The sequence below is a fragment of the Pelophylax lessonae genome, assembly GCF_965119305.1.
Source record: "Pelophylax lessonae genome assembly, chromosome: 8".
In the NCBI taxonomy this organism is placed as follows: domain Eukaryota; kingdom Metazoa; phylum Chordata; class Amphibia; order Anura; family Ranidae; genus Pelophylax; species Pelophylax lessonae.
The window spans coordinates 51094042-51118511 of NC_138775.1; the positions used below are offsets into that span (position 1 = coordinate 51094042).

The following is a 24470-nucleotide window of genomic DNA, read 5'->3' on the forward strand; positions in this document are numbered from 1 at the left end:
GGGTTGTTTGCTATGCCTATTCCTATCCTGGTCAGGGCTTTGGATGTGTTACATTGTTATCAATCAATGTAATCATGTGCATAAACAATGAATCAAAACAAAGTCCATATGAAACTTGTGTCATAAGACATAAACCTTTCACGAGATCCCACCGTGCCATGCCAGTAAACATGGCATGGTGGGATCTCTGTATGATTGTTTATTTAACAAACGATACATACAAAATCCATTCACAGACAAGGCACTTCAGCAAGTGCCGCAGTTCCTGACTCCACACTTGTAGTTGCCTTTTTGGTCACAAAATGAAGACCATTGATCCAACTGGCTATTAAGGGATGTGCATACTTTTTTAAAAATAAATTGTTGCAAAAGGTAACGCGCTAAGCTGGTGCACCCTGTGTATTCTTTTCTTTTTAGAGCTTTACCTGGGTTTCCCTGACCTGTTGGGAGTGGCAGCACAGCTGAAATGGCGGCTAAACCAGCGGAGTCACCTTTTTAAAGATTAAGCTGTTGAGTAACTTCTCAAGTGCAGGAGCATAAATGTATTTTTCCAGTTACTTCTAGGGTGCTGTCATTCCTACAGGCAGGCATTAAGAAGACAGAAAAGTAGCACTGCGCTTAGCTGGAGGAATCACAGTGCCTATTGGAGTACTGGGGATTTGACAAACCCAGAAGGATGTAGCTCCTCAAGACAGCAAACACGTTAACCCTTTCTTTGCTGGCACGCTATGTCATGTGTCAACAGCAGCACCAGCATGGACAAGGAAAGTGTTTGTTTACATTTGCTCAGACGACTGTCAGCTTTCTTATAGAAGTGATTCACTTTACACCTGCCTATTCACTTCAACATGTTTAGTAACATTGCTCAAACATGGATTTCCTAGGATCTAGGGGCACCAGGACTCATAGTGGGGAAATGGGTAAGAAACATTATATATTTTGTAGCTGAACATTTATTTAAAAGACATATAGGTTGATTAACTAATGGACTGGAGACTGTTCACATAGGAATGTGAATGTTTACTTAAACCCCAACTTCAGGAAACTTAAAAATGATTTCTTGCAGTGGGGTTGTGTCCACACTTCAGGGTTTTATACTCATTTAGGTCTTGAGGACATAAAAAAGAAAATCTACTGACCTGATCTACTAGACCAGTCCCTGAGGTGTCCTCTCCCCCCATGCTCTGGTGGTCTAAAGACATGACATCATCAAGACCAATGCACGGTTCATAGCCTTGCCTTGGACATGATGATGTGAAGTCCACCACCGAAGTGCCATCTGCCAGGGGAGCAGAGGATCAGGTAAGTTAAAGTGCTTCTTCTCTCTGCTATAATAAACAAACAGTTTACCCTTGCAGCGTGGGTGCAGCCCCATTGCAAAGGATCATTTTGTAATTTCCTGGAGTTTGGCTTAAACTTTGTAAATAGAGTAAGTCTCCATGTACACGGGACGTTGTTAAAAGTCCCTTACACGGGACGTTGTTAAAAGTCCCTTTGAATGCTGGAATTTTTAGGACGTTTGAAACGTCCGTTCAGTCGCGTTTGTACCCACGTTTAGCGGGCGTTTAGCAGCGTTTGCGGGCGTTTGCGTTTAGAAGCGTTCCTAGAGGTCAAAAAAATTATTCCCCTTTAAAATGGAAAAACGCGAACGCTAAACGTAGGGCATCGCGTTCAGACGCGTTCGGACGCGTTTGTGCGTTTGAAATGCCGGGAAACACACGTTCGAACGCAAATAATTGCGTTCTAAAAAAAGTCCCTGAACGCAACTGCCTGCAAATGACTGTAAACGACCTGGTGTACATGGACAGATAAAATGTAGATGGGTTCAGGGGCTTCTGAAAAAAAGGCCCAACTGCTCCTAAACGGCCATTTCCAGCATCCCGTGTACATGGACCCTTAGGCTGACTTTTTTTCTAATTTATTTTGTATGTAATTAGGAATTTAAATTGAACTGGTCTGCCATCGTGATGGTCTCCACCTGAGTGCTGGTTCTGTAGCATTAAAATTCCCTGGTCAGGTGGAAAGTACTGTGGAATGACTTATAATTATTCATACAGTGGTATGAATATCCACTTTACTGTTATTATAGTTGCTCTGAACCTCTAATGCTACCGAGGAAGTGGAAATAGGAATTTGGGAAACGTTTTTAACTTCAACACAGCCTATCACCACTGCAATAAAAAGAGATGCGCTATGAAGTATATGAGGTTACCCATTGTATATTTATCTAAGTGTATCCTTAGCAGGGGATACAGCTTGCTGTATGGGTTTAGGGCACACATGTTGTTTTGATTTTAATGTGTTTTTACTTGAGTTTTGAATAAATAAAATGTATTTATGATCTATTACTATGTTATAAAAAAAATATCTACTTGTTTGTAGTGCCTCAAAAGTCCTACCACCATCTGTGCAAACCTAATCAGTCCAATCAGTTTAGAAATAGAAAACTTTGGGAGAAGTGTTTATACTGATTACAATATATTCCAACTGACAGTGAAAAAAAGAATATTTACTCCACTCCTGCACATATGTAAACTGCTATTTATGTTATAGGCTATAAATTCAGAAATATCATAATATGTATGCAAATGACAAGATTGTGTTAAACAATTTCTTATATTTGGCAGCACATTTAAATTTGGGCATTTCTTGCCACTGGTCAATAACCAATACAGAACATTCTGTGCCAACAGCAAGGACAGCCCTTACAATGCTGTGAAATATTTTTGACCAGTAGATTATAATACACCCACAGCATTTCTGTTGCCAAAAAAGATAACAAAAAAGCCAACCTGTAAAAGAATAGGAATAATAATATCAGTCTCAACTCCGATGACTCTAATCTTCACACTCTTGCACAACTATCTCAGTAAAAACAGTCTTCAGCATCTAAAACCTTGGTGTGTAGGATGCCTACCTCTCCTGCTGAGCACCAGGGGCTGACTGGCTACTTTCAGCCCAGGAGCAAGTACAAACCAGAGGCCCATGGTGCAGCAACTCAGCCCCCTTCCACTCTCCCTCTTCCTCGTCTCCTCTTGACCCCCATTTAAGGCTGAAGCTCTGCTCCAGGTACTCTGAACTCACCGGCTGAATCCGGGTTCCCAACCTGGGCAGGGGGAAGCAGTTGGGGGGAGTTGGGATAGCTTGGTTGGGGCTGCCAGGGGGAGGAGAGTCTCCAGTGGGGCATGAAACCGATCTCTGCTCAGACACAGTTTACACCATCCATGCTGGGGGAGGGGCCTGTGCTCTGTCCTTGTCTTCATTCCACACTCAGTAGGTATGCAGTGGGGACTTTTTAGTTCTTTTCACCAGGAAACCGTTAGGCATGTCTGTGGCAGAAGTGGTGCAGCCTTTTTTCAGGGCATCAAAGTGGCCCGGGCCCAGTCCCCCCCTGCTGAGCACTGTGGTTCCACCTGCTTGCCACTATATCACAAGTGTACCCCTTCAGATCTGTACAAACATTACAGCATATCGGGTGGAACCACAGCTCATAGTAGAGGAAGCAGGTATCCGACACATCCAGATTTTTTGGCTGCAGTAACTCTGCAGGGCAGTGAAGACTAGGGTCACCAATGGTTAGATTGGCTATTATGATTCCTATTTTTTTGGTGTGATTTTTTTTTTCCTACTTTTTTTTAAGCATCCAAGTCACTTTATTTTTTTTAAAAGCTGCTTAAATACTACACAGCAGCTCAAATCACCCCTTTAGCATTGGTACACAAACAATCTGCAAACTCTCGAGTACACCAATAATATATACAGGCGGTCCCGAGGTTACAAACATCTGACTTACAAACGACTACTACTTCCAAACGGAGAGAGACAACAGGAAAGGAAGGAGAGTAAGAGTCCTCATGGAAAAAAGGTGTCTCCACTGAAGCTTTATCACTAATCCTTGTTTCCACAACCCAAAATTTTCAAAATCCAGTTGTCACAGGAACAGAAAGTGAGGTGAAATCTTCTGAACATGGGCACAGACCGCAACACTAATTTTACAGGGGTGTTAACCCTTCCCTATGCAATCCAAAAAACGTAAAAATTATTCTTTTGGCTGGAGCTAAACTTAAAAAAAATTTACCTGTTCTGACTTACAAACAAATTCAACTTAAGATCAAACCTACAGACCCTATCTTGTTCCTAACCCGGGGACCGCCTGTAATAATATATATATTTTTTTCCCTCATGACTGCATTAATATTTTTTCTTCTCCCCTCAAAATGTATATTTTTTGTCTTATTTGCAAATCCCACTAACTGTAATCCTTGGCACGTCAATTATAACCTTGATGCTTGTTGAAGAATAAAAAAAAAGCTGCTTTGAAACACTTGAGAAGTTTTTATTTTGTTTAAAGTATACGTAAATAATCTCCTGCTCTAGCTTGCCAAAGTATAATGAGGACCTCTTGGACATTAAAATTCAACTGAAAAGTATACAGACAGTTCCAGTTTTATGAACTCAAGATACAAAAACATGAAATGAGAAGAACTGAATTAGTGAGGTAAATATACGACTGAGTTACGCAAATGTAAAGGGAAGTGACTTGAACCTTTATTAGCTTTGAACATTCAATTATGTGAAGAACCTCTTTTTACTGCACAGGATTGGATATTTAAAATGAACATCATCGACAACCCCCCTTTCCCACTTCAGTAGTTTCCTTCACCACACATGAACTCCTTTGAATTCACTTTGCACTTTAGTAAATTCAATCCAATCTGTCCTAATTTATAGTGCTCAGAAAATGAAAATAAAACCTGTAATTCGGTTTCCTGTATTACATGATATTATGATCAATTTCAATGGCATCATGCCCCAATGATGGCAGTTTGTAACATTAAAATGATGATGTCATAATATATCTGTTTAAAGTATAATGATTTATATTTTTCTTAGTATATTCTTGGCTTGTTTAAAAACGTTAACAACATTTTCCTTTTCCAAGATGAATTGTATGAACTAATGTTTACTACCTAATAATTATCACCACTACTCCTGATGTATACTTATATTATTATTATTACTTATTAATAACTAATCTGAAATTTCTTTGAAAAAAAAAAGCTTCATTTTAATGTATTTATCTATAAAAAAAAAAAAAACACATGCAAATAAATATAATTCCATATCATTCCAAATAAATATAAATACCAACTATTTTGGTTTTAACATTTTATTTCCAATGAAAATGTAACCATTACAATTTAAGCTTCTGCTGCTACATAACTGCCCAACATGATTAAATTCAATTAGGTTCCAAGTGGCTAGATTGCCGTCTTGTTCTTAGATGCCAATAAAAATCATGTAAGTCTTCAAATATTCTTAACAAATCAAATTCATAATATGCCTCAAGAAACAAATGGAAATTTGTGACGGCAGAAAAAAAGCCTGTAGTGTATGCATACTTTTGCATATTTACAATAAATTAGATAATTGTCTTTTCAAAAGATCTATGATAATATGGCAAATTCTGTATTTTAATATTCTCTGACCAAATAAATTATCATAAAATGTGACAACACAAAGCAGATCACTTACTTGATGATAGAAAACACACATTTTTTTGTGTTGTTTGTGTACCATAAATATCACTTTAAACTCTCAAGGTATTTTTCTGTACTGAAACTGCCTGTTAGCTATTAAAGGGGCCATGCCTTTCCTTTAGCCACTTAGTGATAAATGATGGATTAAATATTTCTGCTTTGGGTCATTCAAAATATGGGAAACACTAATTACTAAACATTATCTGTGGAAAAAAAAAAGCATTCAATGCTGTAGGGGGTGGATTAAACAAATAAATAGCAATCTATCTTAAGAGGTCAAAAAAGCAGGATCAGAAACTTTAAAAAAGAAAACAAACACATGAAATTGGCAGTTTACTGCTGGCCTTTTTACGACACTGGTAGTTTGTGCCATTTGAATGCTTAGTGCTTTTTAACATCATCATGAATGAGAACGAAAGTGACAATGTTAATAAAAAAAATATCTCTACAAACATGGCTTTTATGATGACTTTTTAGCTTGAATTACAGTCCTTTATACCCAACCATATATATCTTGATAAAACATGCAGGTTTTTGTTCCAAACCCTCCACTATAATCCTGGGAAACTGATATGGCTGACCCTTTTCATTTTAGTGTTAGAGTTCATTGCTTCTGCGATTCAATTTAATCTTTTTAATCCAAGGCTACAAATTTTGAATACACACGATAAGATCATGGTATATGCAGACAATATCCTACTGAAAGCTACTTCTCCCCACATCACCCTGCCCAACTTATGTAGTACTGGCGGCCATTTCGGAACTCAGGGTCAATAAGGCCAAGTCAAAAGCGCTAAACATATTCCTCAACCACCAACTCTTCCAAACAAACTATAATTTCACTTGGTCTACAACACTGTCCTATTGAAGTATTCATATCACTCATTCTTTTGACATGCTATACAAAAAAAAAAAAACCCTCCCTTCTTCAGGAAACTTTCGGCCTCCTGGCATTCTATACATATATAATGGTTTGGCAGAATATTTGCCATCCAAATTTCTCACCTTCCAAAACTGCCTGTTATTTCCGGGACCTACTAATTACCATACACAGCCACAATATGCACACTTAACAGAGGAAAGTTAAAAAAATTCATATAGAATTTGCGCAGACCGAGATTAACTGCTCAAGTTCTATATCACCACAAACTGACTGACAGATGTAGTGTCTCAAATTTGAGAAAGTACATGGCAGCCCAGATGGCACCCTTAGTGTCCTTCTACACAATCATTGAACTATGTAAACCATTCTATCTGAATATCAAAGATAGTTTGATCAACCCCATCTACAATATGATTCATAATCTTCCAACTTCCAGACGCCCCCCCCCCCCATACTGGACCCCATTGTGCAACAAATCCAGACACAATGGGACTCAAATACTCCAGCTTGATTTCATCCCACCTTCTGCTATCAGGTATGCAACATAACCTCCCAGCTTATTAAAAATGCTTGATCTTCCAATTGTAAACAGTAAATGATATTAAACGTTCTATCGAATGACAATTTTAAATCCTTCCAATACCCTAAAAAACACTTGTGGATTCCACAGACAGATATTTTCCAACATTTTTAAATGAATCATTATAGTTGTATGCTTCTTAAGAAAAGCACTGGTTGGTAACTCATTTTTTTTCAGTTTTCACCTACCCAGCAAACAGCTCTAAATGTTCTCTTATGCCTAAATGGGAATGTGACTTGAGTGAATCCCTGGAAATAATTAAGTGAGACAAAATCTTATATGTCATATCAAAATGTTCAATCAACATTTTGCCTCAAGGAAATGCACATAAAGTGCTTTTTCGTAAATTATCCCTGATACACAATTTTGCCCCCAGCGCCTCACTATTATGTTTTGGGGTTATAGGCAAGACAGCAAGCTCTACCACATATGTTGGCAGTGTTCCAATTCACAGAGACTCTGGATATGAGTATACAACATAATCAGATTCATTTTGAATCAAAACTTGCCCCACAATCCTTGGGTAAGTTTTATTAAACAGACCAACCCCTGACTTTACAAGCACAAAACAAAACTAGTAACTTTAATATTTTTAGCCACCAGGTATACTATACCTAAAAACTGGAAGCTCCCAACTCCCCCTTTATAAAACACTGGTTTGGCCTCATCTTGAATATGCAGTTTAGTTTTCGTAACCAATCCCTAGGAAAAACTTTGTTAAATCAGAAAAGGTTCAGTGAAGGACCAAAAAATTGAATAAGGGGGATGGAGGACCTTAGGTATGAGGACTGATTATATAGATTACAGTTGTTAACTCTGGAGAGTAGTTGCTTAAGAAGCAATATGATTACAATGTACAAATATATGTGGCTCCAGTAACCGTAATAAACGGTTTACTCTATGGTCCCTGAAATTGCTGTTGAAGCAGTAAAAATGTGGCACTCCCTCCCCCAGGAGGTGGTACTAGTTGAGAGTGTTGGCAACTTAAAAAAAATTTAGATTTCTTCATCAGGAAGCAGAATATACTGGGCTTTGGGAATTGTTAGAGAATAGAAATCACACACACACACACACACACACGCATGTTGAACTGGATAAACCTGTGTTTTTTTTTTTCAGCCTTATACACTATGTAATTGTAATCTTCACTGAAGTTAAGCAGATAATAATAAGCACTATGACACACAAGAAGTTTAGGGCCATTTTGAGAAATACACATTCTAATTTCCTTAAAACATGGTCTCCATACCATGATTTTGCTGTGAGTGAGGTACACTGACACATTATTGAATCAGGTACCCAAGCCATGTCCCATATTTTGCCTTGTAATGCCCTCCACATTTGTCCATCTTACCTGTCCTTCTATCCTAATCTGACCCACTGCCTGTCAACCCCCTTATTCTTCCTGTTGGCACAGGGTTGTTTAGGACAAAAATTATTTATTGCATAATCTCCACCATGCTCAAGCAGTAAAGCACTGGTCAACATTACTTAGAATTTCATAGGATGATATTTCTGATCACAAACTACTCTCAACGTAAAACACTGGCACTGATAGCTGCAAATGTTATTTGTTCAAATTTCTGTCACTGTTACTGTTCATCCACCTTCAGCGGAGTGGCCTTTTTCCTCTGCAGGTGACCACAATACCTGGTACTTATGGATTTGGTGGAGCATGCAACATCTTACCATTAGACAGTGTTTGGGTCTAGTAGCCAAACACTAAACCAAAGCACTGTAACATAACCAGAAGAGTGATGTCAATACTCCATGGCTTGCAGACACCATACTTTTAAATCTGGCTGGGGAGGTGGAGGGAGTGATGGTGGGTCACTGGTAAACAGAGTTTAATGTACTTATATTTTGCCTTTCTTGGTTCCTCACCTCCCCTCAGCCACCCTTTTAAATAAATCCTTTTTGTTCTTATTACATACTATTTATATATATATTTTAGACTCATTGATATCATAACTGGTTCTCTCAGAGATAACTGGTGAATCTCTATGCAATGCAGGCAAGTCATAGAAGTTGGGAGAGGCTGACAGGGTGATGTACATAGCCTCCTGAAAACATTATAGCACACTTCATTAGCACTCCTCTGAAGAGCCCAAAGACTTGATGAAAGCAGTGGGCTGATGGCTCTTGGGAGGAGTCAAGCAAGTATTAAAATGCCTTGAAGGGTAGATGTCAGTCTGTAGGAGTAGGCATTCTTAGATAGGCTGCATTTACATGAGGTGATGCTCATATATGACCCCATGACTGAAAAAATTGCAATTTGATTTCATAGGAAGAGGCTAGGGAGGAAAGGGCTAAAACATGCAGGATTTCCTCCAGCCAGGAAATTAGATAGGCTTTATCTGATTTGCTGCAGATTCTAATCCATACCATGAAAAGCTCACAATGTGCAGTGAAATCAGAGTAAGCAATCTCAATACAGGAGAAGAACCTGTACAACTGTGCAAGACTCAAGGTAAACCTGGAGTTCAGCTTTAATCATTATTAGCCTGCATCAGCAGTAAATGTAATAGTTATTTTTTTCTGCTTTTGAAGAACTTAGATTTCAATGTGTAGACTGAACTTGTTAATTAACAATAAGGGGTTTGTTATTTTTTGTGTTTTGATAGAGTTATATACTGCCAAAAGAATTTACACACTAACCCAAACTTTTAAAGAATTTCAAAATTTTGGATGTTTTCCTGTTCCTTTCTGAACAAAAATCATACGATATTGCACAGGGCTACCAGAACAAGTACACTGATGATGGTTTGGAAACCTTTCATTTTGTTCTGAATATTCAATTATATACACAATACGAAGGTTATAGATCAGTGTTTTTGTCTAGGAAATTGGAAACATTTTTCTACCATGTAAGTATCAAAATATACAAAAATTAATGCAATCAAATTCATAGAGACTAAGGGTTTCAGTTATGAAAAGTGTGCCAACAAATTACAGTCTCAGTTACATTTTCATTTCTGCACTGTGGAAAAGACAGTTGGCAGCTGATTTTCTTTTATTTTCAACAAGAAACTTTTCTGATTAGCCCACATTTCAAGCAATTTCTCAGAAAAATTCATACCTTTTGACACATGACTCAATCATGTCGCTTGCCATCAATTTAAGGCGCTGCTCCAAGTGCTTTCCAAACTCTTCCTCAGGCCAGTGGAGGTCACGAATAAAGGTTTGTAGGGCATCAAGTTTCCAAAATAAGTCTTCTGATGTGGCTGATCCATTACTGGCAGGGTAACAGAAGAAAACATTCTTAGACAGATGATTAACACACAGCCCGATGTGGAGAGCATGTTCTGTGGAGTTTGGCCTATTATTCTTTGCTACGGCACTTAAATTAACTGTCATCTCCAACATCGGGGCTGCAATTTTATTTGTCCTATTCCTATTCTACATTTTATTTAGAGCAAATCACAACAAAATTAGACAAAGCTGGATAGTTTGTAAGCAATTCTCGTCCTTAATTAATAATCACATCACTGTATGTAGTTATTGAAATTAAGGATACAAACTGGGGAAGACAATCCTTGATTGTTGACCACCACATTAAAGTAAGCAGTTGTCAACAATCAGGGTTCCATGCACGTCTGTAAGAATACTGTTAAAAAAGGATTCAAACTAGGTAAAAGGTTGTGCTAACTAGTGGTGAGCGAGGTCATCATTGGAATTGCAAAAAAAAAAAAAAAAAAAACACCTTGAAATCTAAGATGAAAAAAATAAAATAAAAAACATGTATAAAGACATTTTGACTTTGGAATTGCATTAAACCAATTATTGTTATTATTATGGTGTTTTTTAGTTACCTCCTAAGCATAATATTAATACAATGATTTTATTGAAATGTTTTTAGCATATGCAGAAACTCATGTTCATTAGCCTATTTCCAACATTTTCTTTCTCAGCAATTATACTATCAAAGAGAATTCCCTCCTCGCATACCACTAACGCTAACACAGCAATTTATCAGATGTTATACACACCATGCAGTACCACTTGTACTGACATCCTCTATAGAAACAGATTAAAGTAGGCGTTTCTATTATGACAGATGCCAGCTGCATTGAGTTAATGCTGCAGAGCAATACATAGCTAAATGCACATGTAGCTATTGCAGGGTGAAAAAAAAAACAAAATCAAACTCCCAACATGCCAAGGATCTTGAGGTCCTGCTTTAACAAAAGTTATGATTTAGGAATAAGTCATATTACTACTCAAAGAGGTATCTGATAAATGTAATAAAAATTGTGCCTTGACAGTGAAGGTAATTCAGGAAAACAGGCGCGTCAAAAGATATTCAACCAGGTAGTTTGGCTCTATGATGGTAAATATTTTGCTATGTAGGTGTCTTAGTTCTGCGAACAGTTCTCTTCCAAATGAAGGCTTGGAAAAATGTATATTTTTGAAATCTAAATTGAGTTTTGGAACGATAAAGGTTTATGTTTTAAATCACAGAATACACACAAATGTAATAATTGGTGTCTATTGCTACAACATTTTGACACCCATCTGCCTTCAGAATTATTTCAAATTTCTTGTCATTTTTTTTTCCTCTTCTTTATGTTTTTGTAATGTCACAATTGAAATGATTCCCATGCCTAATTTGGATTTCATTGATTGATTAAAGCCATCATATGCTCAGTTTACTGGTTTATATCTTTTCCAAGAAACAGTGTCACACATCATGCACAGAGAGGGGAAAAAGCCTCAGTTACCGATGCCTAATCTACCTTTCTCCAATATAGTAATCATAGCATGAACATGACATTTATTTCTTTGTCTGGTTATAAATCACAATAGAATAGATTAAATATATGGATATTTTGCCACAAGATGGGATGTGTAGCTGATGCCATGTGCCAATCTGTTTAATAAATGTACATGTGTTGCTAGTTATTTTATAATTATTAAACTAATAATGGTATCATCATCATTGAGTGTTTATTATAGTTTAAAATGTAGATATATCATTTTAGCATTAACATAAAGGTTAATTTAAAAGTGGCAACTATGTAAATAAATGCACTAATGTTGGCATTTGTAGCTATTTTGTTTATTTTCTTTTTTATTTGGGAGGAGGCAGATTATGTTCTAAAATGATCATATTAGGGTTTTTTTTCTAAAACTTAGCATTCACTCAGAAAATGAGAATTCTTTTTAAACAGCCAATCAGAGTAGGTTGGGTCATTTTTAAAGGAATCATTTTATGCTGGCCCAAAAAAAAAGGGTATTTGCTTCAAACGTCCAAGTGTCTGCAGAGTACTAAAACAAAATGTTGGCCATGCTGTATAGCCAGATACGTTACCCCACCTTTCTCTAGTACTGATAAACAATAAAGCTTGGTATCCTAACTGCCCCCAGCCTGAAGATTGGAGCATGAAGGCGCAGCAAGACATTGACAGGGTCGTCTCCCTGCTCTCCTCTCCTATAAATAAGTTCCTGTGTTAGACTTACAGCACTTAGCAATGCAGCAGAGCTCTAACCGATACATGTGTCTGCCCATTCCTGTCTTGAGCTAAATTCTGGCGTACAGCGAATTATGGGATTGGATTTGTGGCTGGCAATCTGAAAGAGACATATTACATTTTCTATATTTTTCATTCTGCAATGGTTTATTTGTGCAAATGCATTTTTTTATGAAATATGCAAATCACATTGTATGATACTGTGCTTTAAAATTGGAATGAGATTTTAAGATCTTCTGTCTCTAAACGAATTTCAAGATCTCAAGTATCCCATGATTTTAATCTAATTCACATATCTCATGCCAAAAAAAGCATAGTAAAGTGCATGACTTCTGCTTTCTCTAGCGCAGAAAAAGAATACAGCTTGGTAATCTTACTTTGTCAGCCTAATTACTAAACACAGTGGTATGTTGAGTCTACCCTCATGTAATCAAGCTCCCAGCGTTACATTGACATCAGTACAGAGTCCTGATTGGCTCAGGCAGATGCACTTCCATTTCTTCTAATAAGTTTTGGGATCTAGAAGAAGCAAATTACTATGGCATATTTAAGGTACTTATACCAACAGTATGTTAGTAAGGTTAAGTACATAACCGGATTAAAATGTGCTCTTATGATTTATCTGATGTTAAGGTTTACAAATATACTAGACATTCTATTACATGTGTTTAAAGATTTTTTTTGACCAGCAAAAAATGTGTTTTTTTTTTAGTTTGCACACAAAAATAGATTAAAAATAAAGTACCTTCCTGCTGATGCCATTGGCTGCTCAAAGGAACCACGGGCTCTTTATTCAGTGAAGCTCTTAGTAAACATGTCTAAAACATTCTTGTGTAAGCTTTACTAAACAAGGCAGCTTCCTGTCTGGCTTATTTTTTATTTTTGGTCTGTAAAGTTTGTAAAATTGCACAGTGCTAACAATTACATGTGCATGGCAGGCTTCAAGTAGATGTGCATTAAAATGGCTAAATACTTAGTTGAAATAATTTTTGTTTACAGTTTTACCTGCAAAAAGATCCATAATTTTGTTCAGCCAGTCTTCTAATTCACAAATCTCTGCAATGTCTTTACTGGTTCAGCTTTCGGCATTACGTCTTGGACAAATACTGTTTTGGTAATGATTCACTGCCCATTGTACCCGGCAGAGGTGGAGAGGTGACACAGGAAATAGTACAGTTGAACTGGGAAATATGTGTCACCTTCCTGACAATGCAGTGTGGCAAATGTAAATCAAAAGGCCAGCCAAACAGAAATACATATCCTTTAGCGGACAAAATACTTAACATGAACTGATCAGCCATAGCTTTATGACCACCCACCTAATTTTGATTAGGTCCCTCTTTTGCCACCAAAAAAAAACTAACATCCCCTGACCTGTTGCAGCATGGATGCCACTAGACCTCCAAAGCTGTTTAGGTAGGTGTTTAGGTAGGCCACCCACATAATGTAAAAGAAAACATAATTTATCACACCAGGCCATCTTCTTCCATTGCTCCGTGGTGCAGTTCTGATGACCACATGCCCATTGTGGGCACTTTTGGCTGAAGTCAGCATGGGCACCCTGACCGGTCTGCAGCTAAGCAGTCCGATACAAAACAAATTGCAAAACCCATTTTGTCAGCTTTCAACACATCAACTTCATGGACAAGTGGTGTAGTTGCTGCCTAAAATACCCTCCAGATTTTCAGATGCCATTGTAATGAGATAATCATTGTTATTAACTTTACCTGTCAGTGATATTAATTTGTTATAGCTGATCGGTGTATAAACTGTGTATTATTCTGGGCCAATCGGCATTTAGTAATCCCCCTAAAAGGTTATCAGAGCCAAATAATATCACTTACTTGATGGTCAATGTAAAACCCCCAAGTGCCTATAGTATTACTAAATTCCCCAAGAAGTAATATTTCTAACCAATTCCAAAGCCCAGAATACAGTCCTTTCTCTAAAGGTGGCAACATACATGTTGGGATGCCATTCATTTTGAATAGCCACAAACCTTGCTAGTACACCCAACTGCATGCGTATGGCAGCGCACAACAATGTACAGATGGATGGCAACCATCTGTGCATTGTGTTGTAGTGAGTTGAAAAAAAAAGCTAAATTTTTTGCCCGTTGTGTGTTGACAGTCCATTCAAAATGAATTGGAATCCTTCACACAATTCATGTTAATATGCGAAAAACCACAGGTTAAAATGCATGTAGTACTTCAATGCACCAGAGCAGTGTGAATGGGGGCTCATTTTTAAACTACTTTCAGCCTTAAGCTGCTCAAAGCAGGTGCTTCTACAGGCATGATATGAGCATGCACAAGGCAAACCCTCGCTGGAGCTCCACATAGGGCTCTATAAATGTGAAATCGTGGCCTGACCACTTTTAATAGAGGGTGAAGGAAAGGAGGCAGAGTGAGAAGCAGGAGTCTGGTACCAGATTACTAGAGGGGAGTAATAGGGATTGGTACATGTTTCCCAACCTGTTCATTTGCTAGTTCCTCTGCACAGTGGATGGCAAACTATTTCAGAGTTCACCAAATGACATCATCTCATCTAAGATACTGCAAACTATTATCTATGGGTACCTAAGGACAACATTGACTTTACTGGTTGATCCTGAACCTTGATTGTGTCTTATGTGTATCTGAATCAGATCAATATTGAAGCATGTGTTGATGGTACTCTTATACAATTATTTACAAGCACTCACATTCCTGGCCTCCTTCTAAAAATACTAGGTGCTTGGATGTTGTGCTATCTTCCTTTAATTGCTGTAAATGAATAATAGAATTCCTTCTCTTTATACTACTTCCAGGTTAGAGACTCATAAAGCGCTGAAGTTAAAACAACACCATAAAAACAGACATTCCCAAAGGAGTGGTCAACAATAGCAGCCCCAATACTCTTCAAAGTCACTTTAAAGCGGAGTTCCACCCAAAAGAGGAACTTCCGCTTTAAGTACTCTTGACCCCCTGACATGTCCCATTTGGCATGTCATTTTTTTTTTTTTTTGGGGGGGAGTACCTAGTTTTGATAGGTATCGGCTCCTACTTACGCTCGAAGCGCCATGGTGACCTGATTGGAAGTTATCCCCTCCCTCCCTCCCTGCAATCTTCTGGGATACATCAGAGGTCCCAGAAGATTGCCTGGCCATTCAGGACGAACAGTGCAACTTGCTCATTCGCACCCGGCTGTGAAGCCACAATCTGTCACAGCCAGGTGCCCACACTAGTGATGCTGGCACCGCAAAGAGGAGAGGGAGAGGAGTGAGGCTTTGGGATGCTGGGACAGGTGAGTTTGTGTTTATTAAAAGTCTGTAGCTATAATTTTTGTGGCTGCTGACCTTTAACAAACACAGAAACGGCTGGAACTCTGCTTTAAGGCCTTATATTTTACAAAAGTCTGCAAAAAATTTAAAAGAACATATTTCATTTTTGATTATGATAAACACTTAACAGATGGTGAAAGTTTACAATAAATTCTTCTAAATCTTTTTCATCTATATACACGAACATATGTTAAGATTTTGATGGATAATTCAACACCTTTAGATATGTACATCTTTAAACAATATTACTTTTTTTCTTTATATAGTATGTAATTTTGTGCTGGGACTTGAATGGGTGTACCTATCTATAGGGTGCATATCTATCATTTTTTATATGAAAGGTAACTTTTAGAAGTATTGTATTTTAATTTTAAGATTTCATTTTCATATTAAGTTGTATTTTCAATTAAGGATATTACTTGGTTAATTGTATTACCTATATAATTTTAGGTTGTTTTAATACTATTATTTTTATTGCTATTATCATTTTGAATTGAATCTTTATGATTTAAAAACTGTGTTAAGATGTGAAGAGTTAAAAAAAACAATTGCTATGTTTGAAGTCTTGTTAGAAATAATTAATACACATTCATGCTAAGACTGCTGCACATATAAATGAGGTCTAATGTGAAGTGAATACACACTCAGAATCATAAATTGCAGCCATCCATGACGGTGCAGAAAAGCTAGGCATTTGTGGGAGGTTAACTGGTAGGGCTACAGGTACTTTAGGGAGATTCACATTTGGAAGATTCACATTGGGCAGATTACTTGTTAAACTCCTGTGGAAGAAACAGACAGAAAGAAAAAGATACCATAACATGACAATGCGGATGTAGCAAAAGCACAAAGACACTCAGAAAGAAACACAAAAGAAAGATCAAGTGTGTGAAAAGAGCACAAAAAAATTAGAATGCGACAGTTCAAAAAGAAGCATGAAGAATGGAATATTATCTGCTTTCTAGAATAAAAAAATGGCAGTTACTAAACAAACACATACAATGCACAATTCACAAAATAAAAGCCACAAAATGCCACAATTACAAAGTTTTATATGCATCGCAAAAACAAGCTGCAAACCTCATCCGTAATTAATGAATTAAAATGATCTTAGCATGACCACACAGGTGATTTTAGCAAACATCAATTACAAAAAGTGTTGTGGAAAAGTATAAATAAGACATGCTAAGTATTTTTCTATGTATAGAAAATGTTCATAGAGAAATCTATATAGCTGAATTTTTTACTACTGTTTACCATTAACTGGGCTGAAAAAAAAATCATTTTCATACATTTTTTTTTAAATTTACAATTAGTGAAGGCAGCCATTTTGTGTGCTAAACCTTTTTTTAACATATCACTTAAGCTTAAACAAGTGGATGCCTGGATATTTATTAAAGTGGACCGACAATTTCATATATAAGCTTATATGGGAACCTCCACCACCCAAACAAAAAACAAAATATTAGAAGATGATAAAAGAAAAACGCTCACCTCAGACCTTTTTTTTTGCTACTTTCCAAAGGCACCATTGACATTGCTGTGTCTCATTGCTGCTCACTGGAAGAGCTGAGTGAAATATGTCCCAGTAGGTAACAGTGAGGCACAGTGATGTCACCAGTGCCTTTAGAAAGTGTTTGGAAGCCTGAGCTATTTTCTCTTCTAATGATTTTTTAAAATAGTATAAGGTCCCTGAAGCACTGCGTGTCTTTACAGCTATGAAAGCTGGACAATATAGCAAAAAAACTAAAAGACAAAAATTGCGCTCTTCAAAACTCTATATGGTGTTAAACTTAATATATGAAATATATGTAAACAGTAATAAACTATAACCGATAAAGTGCTGGGTGTATTCTTAAAAAAAGTGATCCGTGCAAAAAAATATATATAACAACATATAAGTTCATTAAAAAACAATCCATAAAGTCCTTAATAAAGTGCTTGCTGTAATCCAAAAAAGTGCTGACTGTGATGTATGATAAAGTGCTTGCTATGATATAATCCAAAAAAGGTGACTTGATACTAAAAATATCCACCAATCCGTGCTCCCAAGTGACAGCACTCCATATTGACCACAAAGAAGGTTAAAAAATGACTTAGGTGAGTGTGTCTTCTATTGGAGCCGTATTGGCATCCAGGATAATTAGGGCAATGACAGATCAACACCCTATAAAACGAGTTCCTCAATCCTTAAATGAACAATTCATGGTCTCATAGGCATAGGAGAGACACATCAGATATTCTCATGGTGCAGTATTAAAAACTATTCCAAGGTATCAAATTTTACATCTACATCAAAGCAGAAACAAACAAGCATCAAATGAGGAACTAGGAACACCGATTTGCGTTCCACCTGTGTTCCATGTAACGGAAGTGACGTAACCAGAAAGTCCCACCCTAGGTGTTTGGTCAGTATGCATCTGACATTATCGGGTTTCGTCAGACATACACGGATGAAAAAAGTAGGGTGGGACTTTCTGGTTACGTCACTTCCATTACATGGAACACAGGTGGAACGCACCTCATTTGATGCTCGTTTGTTTTCTGCTTTGACTTAAGTGTAATATTTTATACCTTGAAATAAAAGGTTTTAATACTACACCATTGGAATATCTGTTGTGTCTCCCCTATGCCTATGAAACCATGAATAGTCCCCGTTCAAGGATTGAGGAACTTAATTTTATGAGGTGTTGATCTGTCATTGCCTTAACCTCCCTGGCGGTATGATTCTTTTGGATTTTAGGTGCTGAAAGCGGTACCATTATTTTAGGTGCTGAAAGCATGTAATTCTTGTGAATGAGCAGCCCAAACCAACTGTATACATTTATTATACATATTATATATATATATATATATATATATATATATATATATATATGTATGTATACATATATTATGTATACATATATTATATATATATATATATATATATATATATATATAATGTATACAGTTGGTTTGGGCTGCTCATTCACAAGAATTACGTGTGTATATATATATATATATATATATATATATATATATATATATATATATACGTGTGTATGTATATATATATATATATATATATATATATATATATATAATATATATATATATATATACATATATATGTATATATATATATAATATGTGTGTGTGTGTATATATATATATATGTATATGTGTATATATATATACGTATATATATATATATACTGTATATATATGTATATATATATATATACTGTATATATATGTATATATATATATATACATATATTTACATAAAAAGTACAGTAAAACTGCAGGAAAGGGCACTGGGGGGTAATGTAATGTGATTTTATTTTATTTTGAACGATATCAGTGTGTTTGGTGCATTTTACATTCGAATTTGCCGCCGGTTCCACCCCCCGGCGGACGTCACGTCGCCGGAGACGGAAGCCGGGGCTCGCAGACGATCGGGAGAGAGCTCCGCCGCCGCACACCGCTCGCAGACATCGCTGGATCCCGGAGAAAAGGTAAGTAAAACCTCCTCCAGCATCCAGCGATCTTCCTAGCGCTACCCCGAGTGTGACTCGGGGTTACCGCTTTTGGCACTAAAATCTTACCCCGAGTCACACTCGGGAATACCGCTAGGAAGGTTAATTATCCTGGATACCAATGGGTGGGTGAATATGGCTCCAATTGAAGACACACTCACCTAAGTTGTTTTTTTGATTTTTTTTGTGAAAAGAGGTCAAATTCTTCTAGTAAGTGTGGAGTGTTGTCACTTGGGAGATTGAATTGATGGATGTTTTTTTATTATCAAGTCATCTTTTTGGGATTATATCAAAGCAAGCACTTTATCATACATCACAGTCAGCACTTTTTCGGATTACAGCAAGCATTTTATTAAGGACTTTATGGAATGTTTTTTATGAACTTATATGTTGTTATATATTATTTTTTTGCATGGAGCATTTTTTAAAGAAAACACACAGCAAATTATTGATTGTTATAGCTTAATATGAATTACATATATTTCATATTTTTATTTTAAGTTTAGCACAATATAGAGTTTTTGAAGCACGCAATTTTAGTCTTGTTTTTTTTTTTTTGCTATAATGATATTTTTAAGCCTAATAGGTGCCCTTTATTGATGGGAGCACTCCCTGAGATAAGTAGACCTTTAAGTTTCATACAGGGTCTCCACAGATTGACTATTACCTAATAGATCACCAGTAAGAGACTCATGGATATACCTTTTTAGCAGTCCATGCATTAAAAAGCTGCCACTTCTCTGCTTCCCAGCCACTGTGTGTATTCTATACTAGCCACTGTAGAGAAAAGCATTCATCAGATGGTCAAATACTTGAAGTAGCTAGATATTGAAGATACAGATGGTTTTCAATACATGGACTGCCAAAAATGAAGTATAATAATCCTTCTTTCACAGGTGAGCTATTAAGTAAAAGTGGCCCGGTGGAGACAGGATCATTTAGGGCACAATAGTGACATAATTGAAACATGTGACATGATAACTGGTAATACCCACAAAATGGCTCTCTCCATCATGCATATATTACAACTCCTGTTTAGAAAGATGTGCAAACTGACATAAAATATATCACATTAGTACAGCTGAGTTTAGATTTCTGCCCCACTCTGCCTCTCCCCCCAAAAGAAAAAAAAAACATTACTAACATATGTGATAAGTATGTGTTGAATGTTACAGTCCCTGTACCTGGGAATGTGTCTTTTCATTTAGCATTTTAGAAGACCTGCTTAACTGACCTGAAGTTAAAAATGCAACATTTTTCAGTCAATGATTTTGTGCATGCATTAGTACATTACACCCCGATGGTGATTTAGTAAAAGAGACACTCAAAATCCTTCCTTTAAAGGGAATCAACCCCCTGGTGTCAATAAGGTCTCCCATATGAACAAATATTGTTTTAAATAAACTGATTTTTTCAAGCATTTAAATAGATTAGAAACTCATCCAGTGTTGTGTTTAGATGTGACTGGAGAGGGGCTTTATTTGATTCCCTGTCAGACCTTTACTGCTGTCCAGGATGCCAGGGTGATCTTTACCCAAGCTGACGGGCAGTTTTGGGTAAAGTCCTATTCAGAAAAAAAAAATTGATTTGCAGCACAAATATTGAAATACATTAATACATTATTTGCTCTTGCTTACATGCATACACAGTGGGGAAATTTAAGGCTGGACTAATCTTCCAAGGGATTTGTAACTCCTTTAACAAGCAAAGTCATCTCTGCTTCTTTCTGTCTGCACGGTTTCTTGTTAATACACATGCTCAGCAAAGCCTTTTTGGCAGTGAGTGCTACTTGCCCTCTAAATTCCAAAAAACGGTATCTCTCCTGCGCTCGAGTGGTGTGTGGAAAGGTAAATGATCTAGGTGTTTTTTTAGGCACAAAAGGAGCGGTCTTGCTGCCCTCCTCAGGACCAAGGGTATCCAAAAAGCACTACAAGAAAATGACAAGAGAAGGGCGCACCGACCTTGTGCATTACCACTAAAAAAGTTTATTAAAACCAGAGAAGGTAGTGTACATTATACTCACAAACATAGGATATGTACAAACATGTAGGAAATAGGGACTCCTCGCTTCCAGGACACTTCTCCACTGCTGGATAGCGTGATGGCCATCACACTATCCAGCAGTAGAGAGTTTCCTGGAAGCGAGCAGTCTCTGTTTCCTACATGCTTGTACATATCCTATGTTTGTGAGTATATTGTATGCTACCTTCTTTGATTTTAATAAACTTTTTTAGTGGTAATGCACAAGGTCGGTGCGCCCTTCTCTTGTCGTTTTCTTGTTGTCTTGTTGTGCTACTTGCGCTCTGCCAGTCTGAGTGCTGCTGAGCAATGGATGAAAGAAGCTGATATCAAGACAGATTAAGGTTACCTATGCTAGCTGTATAATAAACACAATTATTTTTATTTTGTAATTTTTCCACTTAAAAGTGTTTTTAACCACTTCTGGACTGGAAGGTTTTGCCCCCTTAACCGGTTGCCGACCGCCGCAAGTACATATACTGCGGCGGTCAGCCCTGGCCAGGCAAAGTGACGTACCGGTACCGGCCAAATCGCAAAATAGGCCCTGGTCAAGAAGGGGGTAAAATTTTCCGGGGCTTAAGTGGTTAATGACTAGACCATTTTTTGCGATATGGCACTTTGTTATTTTAACTGACAATTGCGTGGCCGTGTGATGATGTCCCTTTTTTCCCCACAATTAGAGCTTTCTTTTGGTGGTATTTGATCACCTCTGCAATTTTTATTTTTTGCTCTATAAACAAAAAAATAGCGACAATTCTGAAAAAGAAAAAAAAAACTATATTTTTTTACTTTCTGCTATATACCATTCTTAATTAAAAAAAATTCAAATCAAATTTTTTCATCATTTTAGGCCAATATGTACTCTGCTACATATTTTTGGTAAAAAAAATCCCAATAAGTGTATATTGATTGGTTTGCGTAAAAGTTTTTGCGTCTACAAATCAGGGGAAAGATTTATGTCATTTTTATTATTAATTTTTTTTTTTAGTCAGTGATTTTTAGTGGGACTGCGACATTGCGGCGAACAGATCGGACACCTAACTGACATTTTTTACACTTTTGAGGAGACCAGTGACATTACTACAGTAATCAGTGCTAAAAATATGCACTGTTACTGTAATAATGACACTGGCAGGGAAGGGGTTAACACCAGGGGTGATCAAAGGGTTAAATCTGTCCCTAGGGGGTGCCTTCTATGTGGAGAATGGGTCTGCTGCATGAACACAGACACCTGTGTTCTTAAATAAGAGGAACACAGGTTCACTGTGTTCATTACTGACAAAACAGTGGTCTGTTGTGTTTACAACGGCAGACAACCGTTTTGTCTTCACGGGTAGCAATTGTGGGTGCCCGGCGGACATCGTGGCCGCCGGATCCACTGATTGGCTCCCCCTGTAGCCAATCGGTACTTGTGCGCCCTCACTAGCAGTCCCGCAAAGTGTCATTTTGCGGGACAGAGCCAACCTGCCGCCGTAAAACTACGCTGGTCGGCAAGTGGTTAATATCTATGTCAAGTTCAGACTTGAAAAGCGGTCAGTGGCCATGTTTTTTTATTAAAACAGTGTTTTATTTTAGCAGCAGAGGTAGGGATTTATGCATCAAACTCTCATCCTAATTCTAGTTTGGGCAAAAAAAAAAAAAGTCGCTAGCAACTTAAAAAACTGAAAAACAGCTGCAGCTAAGTAACCCAGCTATCCCAGGGTCTGAAGTTGTCCCCTAGAGAAACACCGATTCTGCACCACTCCTGTTCTGGGTTGAGTGATACCCAGCATTATTAAACCTACTTCCTGTGATCGGAGGGTGTCAGGGGGCTGCCCCTGAGCTTGGTTCCCAGAAGAATTCTGCAGGGAGTGGTGCTTTGTAATGACATGTTACTCTGTGCAGCAGTGCAAAGTCCCACCTTTAAAAAAGGTTTGTATACAGAGATATTTAGGGGTTGCAGGTGTTCCTATACAGAGGAGTAGACTAAATAGGGGAGGGGGATGCTTAGTGTGTTTAAAGATCATTTAATATAACACTGGTCACATATTTTAATGCTCCAACCAATAGTTAAGAAGTAACTGGAAGAACTCTATATGGCCAGCTTTACGAGCATCCATGTACCATGTAACAACTTTCAAAATGCACAAGTACTTCCTTTAAAGTCAATAGTTACTAATTTTCCTTTTTTTTAAGATTTTGGAGGGGATACATACAAGTGTGGTTTAGAACAAATAAGCGAACTTGTCATTAAGAGACGCATAAGCTCATGAATACATCCCATATGTCCCCTCATTGTTTGGAGGCTCAAGACATGTTGTAATAAATATGCTTTATGGTCTCCAGAATTTCTAAAACACAACACAGAAAGAGTTGGATTTCACCTCTATTGTCTTATTATGTGTTTGCTAAACAAAATAATAAAAAGGACATAAGGACATTTCTTACATCCATTGAAATGATCTCTGAAAGAAATAAAATAGAAAATGTTAAAGAATTAGCTATATTTATCTATCTGTCTATCTAATCTATCTATCTATCTATCTATCTATCTATCTATCTATCTATCTATCTATCTATCTATCTATCTATCTATCTATCTATCTATCTATCTATCTATCTATCTATCTATCTATCTATCTATCTATCTATCTATCTATCTTTTTTTTGTTTGACCAGGTCTTGCAGTATCATATAAACATAGAAAAAGCAAAAATTCCTATAATATTACGTCATTTAAAGACCATTCTATTAATAATAAATAATTTAGGTTTAGGTTCTCATCGGAGGAAAAAATTTTCCCCCACCTTAATATATTCTTTTAGGGGAATCAGGCATTATAATAGATATTTAAACCAGACTTCCCAGGTTTCACAATGGCTATTTTTAAGAGGTTCTAAATCTACCTACAAACATAAGAATATCTTTACCTGCACCAGATAATGGTTGGATTGGTTAAATGACCATTTATCTAGAAGTAGTCTATGGCTTCTGCAGGCAACCCTTGGTTGAATATTTTTTCAGAAAAAAAAATCTATTTTATAGATTTTTCTAGCTAATTGTTATTGTCCCTCTTTAGGTAACAAATAAATCCATTGGTGGTTAGATCTCCATTTTGAATATGTCCCTTCTCCCTGATCAATTGCTATTTAATT

General features: G+C 37.0%; 1 protein-coding gene across 7 annotated transcripts in view; it reads right to left on the reverse strand.

The window, feature by feature from the left end:
- Positions 1-24470, reverse strand: part of CADPS (calcium dependent secretion activator) — a 706678-nt gene that overhangs the window by 131786 nt on the left and 550422 nt on the right. For 5 of the 7 annotated variants that reach the window (XM_082264948.1, XM_082264947.1, XM_082264946.1 and 2 more), the window contains 2 exons: positions 16441-16578; positions 10083-10238 (listed from right to left, as the gene is read on the reverse strand). In XM_082264948.1, the coding sequence (XP_082121074.1) occupies positions 10083-10238; positions 16441-16578 (294 nt within the window). The remainder of the gene's footprint in view (positions 1-10082; positions 10239-16440; positions 16579-24470) is intronic. The other 2 variants (XM_082264950.1, XM_082264949.1) reach the window with 1 other exon arrangement.